General features: G+C 37.1%; 1 protein-coding gene across 2 annotated transcripts in view; it reads right to left on the reverse strand.

Annotated features, from left to right (window-relative positions):
• cntn5 (contactin 5) overlaps positions 1-8,179 on the reverse strand; it is a 286,113-nt gene that overhangs the window by 13,323 nt on the left and 264,611 nt on the right. For both annotated transcript variants that reach the window (XM_073815840.1, XM_073815839.1), the window contains exon 18: positions 7,823-7,893. In XM_073815840.1, coding sequence (XP_073671941.1) covers positions 7,823-7,893 — 71 coding nt within the window. The remainder of the gene's footprint in view (positions 1-7,822; positions 7,894-8,179) is intronic.

An 8,179-nucleotide genomic window follows, 5' to 3' on the forward strand; every position in this document is an offset into this window, starting at 1 on the left:
ACATTAGCGCGTCTTCCCGCGGACGATATGCACATCAAAAGGTATTGTACAGCAATATAAATGGTCATTTTAAGACACTTCACAATAAGATTTGTACTGTCAATACATTTTGTGAAAAATCATTGTAGATTGTAAGTTGAAAACTTAATTCTGTGCTGTGTTAACCATCGAATTGGACTAATACTGTGGACTTTGGACTAATACTATGACTAACAATTTCGTTTTGAACATTACATATTAACTTACATAATGAAATAAACGATGTCATCAAACGCAACATTTATAAGACTTGATTACCTTACGTGATTTCTCGTTCGCGTCTGATTGATGGCCATCAGCGGTTGAGTTTAAGACTTCAAATCCAATAATTCCACGCTGCTTCAGAGCTTCATTAAACAACGCCATTGTTATTGATTTGATCTGGCGCCATCTAGCACACAGATCATACAAATTGCATCTTTAAGAAACTACCTAGCTGTATGGGTTAACATTACATTAAACTGTCATTTAAATGTCATTAAGTGTTAATACTATGCCAAACGCTATGGCAAACGCTGACGGTTGCGAAGTTGCTCGTGACCAAACAACATTGCGCATTAGGCAACATCAAACGAAAACGGTGTCTTAAACAACAGTACTGTTCGCACATTAGGCTTCACAGAGAATGTGCTAAGGATATCAGCAATTGGGCAAATAGATGGTAAACTGTTTTAAACAACTTTGGTGAAGAAATGTGGACGTTAACTTCAGGTGTGGTCGACTTTTAAGCAGCGTGTGTGTGGAAACGTCCGTAAACAATGTGGGGGTAAACACGTCATCTGTATCAAAACGTTATGGTTAGCCCGAAGCTGTCAGCGAGGTATGACATCGTCCGTTCTAAATGCCGCTAATCTATATTTTTGTTTCACACATAGCGGTAATCTTACAACCCCTCTTACTGGTAAATTGGCAGCAGTGATTACCAGAAAGCTTCTGTTCACATATAATCTGTAAACTGCAATTTACCAGTAAATTACCAGTAAAGACTGCATGTGTGAGAGGGACTACGGTCATATTTCCATGAAAAATAACATAATTTAACAAATGACACTTAGAGGCTGTTTACACTTGGCATTAACATGCGTTTTCGTCGATTGGATCACAAGTGGACGACGTTAATGCCAGGTGTAAACGGTGTTCAAAACGTTTTGAGCTCGTCCACTTTCGACCACTTTCAACCACATCCAGAGGTAGTCAAAACCACTTTCGATCGGATCGCTTTGGAGTTGTGGAACGCATATGTGGTTGAATGCGTTCGAACAGCCACACGCGACTGCCTTCTCTCCACCCATTTACCTAATCTGAGGTATTAAACACAAGTTTAACGTCTTTTTTCGACTTCTGGCGTGAACATACGGTGAACAGCGCTATTTTTAGCCTTTCATTGATAAAACTAAAGCGTCTGATCTCCATAGTTTCGTTTTGAAAGCGTGTGAAAGTTGCGCGATCCTATTTCATCAATTGCGCTGAAAATTCAGAGAAAGTTCTTACATACACACGTACAAAACTCTGTGCAGCATGTTTACTTGCTAAACAAGCAGTGGACTCCGACATAATATTAGTTTGCGTCCATATAAACTCATAATTACTCCCGCTCGCGTTTGAATGACAGCAGAGAGACTCGCCCACCGTCTCACAGACCACCCCCTCACAGTATTCAGGATAGAAGCGGTCGAAAGTGGATAAAGGAGACGGATTTAAATACCAGGTGTAAACGTAATGTGTCTCTCTCGTCCACTTGTGATCCGATCGATGAAAACACAACTTAATACCAAGTGTAAACAGCCCCTTTATGACAGTTGTAATAAATGTGCATAAATCTCCTTCATGTTCATGTAAAGTGTTACCAAAAATTCTTACCCCATAAGCAGATTTTTTGCTTGTTTTAAGCTTGTTGATATTTGAATATGATTATTTCTAAAGAAAAAAAGCATCTCGATTTAATATTTTTTTTTGTTTTGTATTTAGTACAAATAATCTAAGTAAGAAAGTAATTTTTTCCAGTGTAGGTCCTGCGCAGAACTATAAATCAATCTTTACGCAAGCAAAGATAACTTCCATCCAAATTACTAATTTTCTAAATGTGTGTACAGTCTGCTGGTCACATTTGTTGATTTTGGCTGTCCAGATGTTGACAATTTCCTCCGTTTCTCTTTTAAAAAAGTTTGACGTTTGCTTGAGGTTTCTCTGTGAGTCCATAAGAAACTCTGTCTGAAACACCTGCTAGGCGTTTAATAGAATGAAATGCAATCTATTAAGGGAGATTGAAATTTAATTAAAATGTAAGTTGGTGGAATTAAATCTTGGGCAAATTTAATAATTAACAAACACCTGTATTCTCTTCCATTTCTGGCAATGAATCTGTCCGTCACGCCATAATTTGACTGATTCACCCGCTTCCAAATTGTCTCGTCCCCTGACAGCGACACCCAAAATGAGACAGAGGAATGATGGGAGAGAACTGGCTGTACCATCACACTCTAAACACTGTGTAAACAGCACTAATTAAAGGGGAAATTTGTCATTTTTGTTTGAGGTTTAACTTTCTTCTATTCTACTTTAATATGCACAAAAACATGGGTAATAGGTCTACCTATTTATTACCAATAGGTAATAAATCGATTTAAACAGAGTAATAAGTACTCCACCTCCAAAGTGACATCATCAACTACATTGTTGAACATGGTTTCCGGGAAACAGTCTTGAGTAGGTAGTTAGTTAGTTAGCGAGTTATTTCATTGTTCGGGAAACGGACCGCAGACCGACAATGAAATGTCGTCTCAACCAAATGCACGAGACTGGGATGAGGCAATTTTTGTCTATTGTAGCTCCCAGACATCACACTCTAAAAATGCTGGGTTGATTTAAACTATAGTTGGGTAACAACAACCCAGCAGAGGGTTATTTATAACCCACATATGGGTTTAAACAACCCAGCATTTTTTAGAGTGTGTGCAAATACCAACCATACTGCCGCCTGCTGAGGTTTTCTGCATGAGGCAACCAATAAAGGGCTGTTTTAAAACAAAGAAATCAGTTTGGCTACAAAGTGGACTGGAACTGGAAGTATCTAAAAAGGCTTTGGGCCATAGAAAAGGCATCAGCCGCGGTGGCAATGAAGTCTGTCGGCAGTCTCATATTGGCATGCATGGTGGACGTCACGCAGAAGTAGGGCGACCGTTATGGTTCAGTCCATCGCTTCTGGAGCTTGTAATACTCTTTCTTTCTCTCTCTCTGCAGCGGCTAATGAGCAGCCGTGCAGGGCTGTTTAGTCATTCATCCTATTTAATAAGCAGAGCTCTGCCCAGCCGCCCGAGTCTCCAACAACCACCCAGAGATTATTGGAGAGGCAGCACAGCGGCCAGCTCACATGTCCTGACTGCCAAAGCAGCACCTCTTCTGCTCTGTATCGTCCCATATTCATCAACGTTGATTGGAAATGCTGAGCCAATTCAATGGCCCTAAAGTGGTTAACCAGACTGCAGATAAATGGGGCGGAGCTGAAACACTATATGGGAATGATCTAAAGAAGGTGATGTTCTACATAATCTCAGTGGTCATGATTTATCAAAGATGGGCTTATTAGGTCTTTTAAAATGCTAGGGGGTGGGTTACCCATGACATAATGATCTATCAGCTGCAGTTAATATAGATCACACAGACTGATATCCATTAAATTAATTCTCTGTGACCTCAGCCAAAGCCTCATGGGAAAAAAGGAAATGTTAATGGCAAAGTATACAATTGAAAGACGTATATTATTAGCAATGGGAATAAAACATGCAAGAAAAAATAGTAAACTAACATAAAGTAGATATATACTGTAATACACCATGATGATGTTATTCATGGCTGCCAAGGCATCGCAGTGGTTTTTTGAGGGTGTGGTTATGTGATTCATCAGTTTTACAAGATGTTTGTTAGGTAGGATCTGCATTAAAGCCCAAGAAGAGCCCAGATATCTTATCCCAAGATATGACTATTAGCGGCCCCATCTCAAACCCCTGTGGGACTCCAACCGGCGATCAGTCTGGCATGGGAGTCGAGAGCTCTAACAAAGAGTTAAGTTTACACACTAGACATATCTGTTACATATTTCAAGTCAATCTTCTAAAGGTCCTGTTCTTTCTGTGTTTTTAAAGCTTTAATTGTTTTTACAACGCGCACTATAACATGTGTTCATGTTTCACATGTAAAAAAACGTGGTATTTTTCCACACAATTTACTTGTTGTTTTCACTGTCCTCAAAACGGGCTGATGTCTTCCTCGTTCTAAGAAGTCCCTCCTTCAGAAATACGCAGTGTTGGGGAAAGTTACTTTTAAAAGTAATGCATTACAATATTAAGTTACTCCCATTAATTGCATTACTTAGTTACTTTTCATGGAAAGTAATGCTTACGTTACTTTTTAGTTCATTTTACATTACTTTTTCTTGGCTGAGGCTTAATCTCTTTCAGGCCTTGCAGGTGTTTATTCATGATTGAAAAGTTCTTCATTCAGAAATTACATATTTCATCACAAAAATGTCAAGCTCTGGCCTGCCATCTCAGTTTCAGACTCAAACTGTTCCCACACAGGCGTGTACGCATAGAGTGCATAATGTGACTACGTTTAGTTTAATTCAGTACATTTTTTATTGAATTAATTAAACTAAAAAAGTAACTTGCATTACTTTTTTTTATTAAAGTAACTCAAATATTAATCTGATTAATAAGTAATGCGTTACTTTACTCATTACTTCAGAAAAGTAATATTATTACGTAATGCCCATTACTTGTAATGCATTACCCCAATACGTAAATACGTATCGAGTTCAGAAAGAATGTGACCTTTAATCTAAGTCTTTTGTTTTCATAAAGTAATAATACACATCTAGTAAACAAATCGCATGATCTGAGAAATGATCTGAGGAAATGCTGGTTGGAGTGTTGGAGTTAGGTAAAGAGTCAAATACTTCCATAGCAGCAGTGACAGTGATACCATCCATTCAAAAGGGATGCATGTGATGGTGCTCTAATGGTTAATGTTAAGGATCTGGGCTTAAACAGGTTAGGGGTTAAATTCAGGTACGGGAGACCTCAGAGAATTACTAAATTACTGAGGAATTACAAAACTCGTAAGGCAGCTCAGTCATCATTATGTCCTTGAGCAAAGCACTTAGGCTCCAGAGGGACAGTCCAATTAATGCACAGCAAATGCTTTGGGTTTAAAAGCGCACGTTAAATGATATGTAATTTAATATGATGTACTATGGGTCTCTAAATAGCACCTGAAGCCCCTGTCAAGATACCTACTAGAATGTCTCTTAATGTGATACAGCAGAGGAGAAATAATGGCAAGCCTCATGTGCATTTAAAAGGCAAATATTACACGTGAAACATATTAATGACTCTGAACAACATCTACATAAAACGTCCCTTGTCCATAGACACATTAACCATGTTCTGAGCATATAACCAAACTGGGCGTATTACCGAACCCTTGGCACAAAAGCACAATTTAAAACTACAATTATTGTGTAGTTACATTTCATGGCTTTCTCAAGGGGTCGTCATCTCGGTAAGCATATTCTATTGCATGTGGAATGAACCCTATCTTTTTTAATTTTCCACTGAGGTACACTTGTCTCCGTATGAAAGTTATTTAGATGGCGACAGTTGGCGTCTGAGCATTTAATAACCGTCACTTACAGCCTGCATCTGTTCCACACTCACCAGACAGTGGCACCTTTAACTGACCTCATTTGGATAACTTGTTATTTTCTCGGTTTTAAATGTGTATCTGCACTGCACAGAGCTAAAGGTGATTTGACTATTAACAACCATTTTCTGCTTGTCCTATCTTTAAATGGTGAGAAACACTGATTGGAGTTTGCTCCGGCATTGTTAGGATTGAGATTACAAACAGATGTTTCACATCCATCCGCAGCAGGGGAAGCATTTTAAATGCTGAAGGTTAATTGTCATTTACTTCGCTCTTGTTTAACCAAACTTATAATTTATTTAATAACACAACAGATTTAATTGACTACCAAAGACGTACAAACATGGAAAAACTGCTAACTTTCAATAAAGAATAATGCTAAAAGCAAACATTGCTTCCAGTGATTAATAAAACATATATTAACTGTATATATAGACCACATTGAATGTGTTACTGTGCACACATCACACCAAACTTTATACTACACACACAAGAAACAAGCAAATAAAAATAATATATTAAACATCATATACTCTGGCATTATACTCAGCCCACATCAAGTGTTCAGTTTGGGCCATGGCCACAAAAGTACAAGGCCATCAAAATATCCTCTCAACCTTCGATTTTAAAAATGAAGTCACTTTGAACCAGTAGCACATTTAAGGTATAAAAGAAAATCTTAGCCAACATGTTAATGAATAAATCTCTGCAATGGTTCAGAATAGAAAGTATAATACTATCATTATAAGCATTTTTTCATTGACTTTTCATTCTTGAGGTCACAAAATCCAAACCATAACGACTTAAAATGATGGAGTTGCTGCCATTGAGATGAATAAGAATTTTAAAGGCAGAGCTAAATTTGGTCATAATTAGTTATATAGTGTTTTATACAATACATGTGGTTTCAAAGCAGCTTAACAGTAAAGTTCATTCATTATTAAAAAATGAATTTAAGGTAGGCTAATCATTTTAATTAGCTCTAGTTATGCCAGTGAAAGAAATTCATACTTTTATCTGTATATACACTTAATTAAAAAATCAAGTATAATAATAACAATAGTATAAAAAGTAAAAAGTATAAAAACCCTTTAATCCTTTGTTACCACATAATAAAACATTTTTTGTAAGTATAATCATTAAATGTCATCCTTTCATTATAAGACATAGTCCCTGACATATAAACAGTAAAGAAAACAGATAAATTAAGTTAATGGTCATCTATGGTCATCTTTATAACCATTAGGCCATGATTGCCCCCTTAATAAACCACAGTTACTGAATTGACCAATCAGCATCAAGGACCTAAACTAAGTTTAAAGTCCGTGTAAAGTCCAATAATAAATGTGTTCTCACTTTGTCACACCACAAAATAATGTGTTATTAAAGCGATAAAATTTATATCAAATTAATAAAGGTCTTCTGCGGGTAATCGATGGAATTTTATTAGAATATATATATATATTTTTCAAACATAATAAACTATAATAACACTCACTATGCTGAAGCAATAGACATAATAAATAACTAGACCGCTCATTGTTCGCTTTGGTCAGCTGCTGTGGCAACAGTAGCCTGCAAACAAATGAGAGTAAAATTTGATATTTGGCTAGAGTATCCCTTTAACCACCCAGCCAAATTTGAATGACCCACGTCTGCTTTTATTTATGTATGTATCTATACTATAAAGTGTCCTATTCAGCCTCTGACAAATGAAGTCAATTTGTTTCCTGCAGCCAAACTAATTACAAAAACCTTTGCTAGGTAAATGTCTAGCATAAACCTATAGCAGTGTTAAATCCTTTGTCTATCCAGCAGTACTGACACAAAAGATAAAACTCTCTTTAGAATATAATTGCTCATCTGTTCCTGTAGGTTTAGTGAACTCTTTAACTGTAGCCATTCTTCAATAGGCAAATTGCAATGGTGGCAATTATGCATGAATATAATTACGAACGCTCAAGTCAATTAGCTGCATGAATCCATTTGGCTGGGAACCGCGAGTCTTTTATGCCATATTCATTAGCATAGCATGAGATCACAGTAGGGAGTTCAGTGTGCATGCTGAGTTCAAACGTACCTCCCAGGATATGACCAGCTCGTGTCTGCGACCGTTTCCTCCTCTTACACTGGCAGGAGCCACTGACGGTACTGCACACAAGACATACAGGTACTGTCAGGTTACGCTAAATTATACTGCGGAGAAACATTTAAATCACACATAAAAATTTATAAATGTCATAACGTTGGACAAGTGGACGTTAAACGTAACATTGGAAAGATAGAAAAACATGTTTCAAGAAAAACATTTCACATAAAAGTTTTTAGGTTTTGCATTGTTAAACATTACATTAAGGGACAGTTATTTGGACAGGGTTAAGATGAATTCAAGACTAGGCCCTATTTGTATTAGGACATTAAAGCCGTATTTACAAGC

Source organism: Paramisgurnus dabryanus, chromosome 9 (assembly GCF_030506205.2).
Source record: "Paramisgurnus dabryanus chromosome 9, PD_genome_1.1, whole genome shotgun sequence".
Lineage (NCBI taxonomy): Eukaryota > Metazoa > Chordata > Actinopteri > Cypriniformes > Cobitidae > Paramisgurnus > Paramisgurnus dabryanus.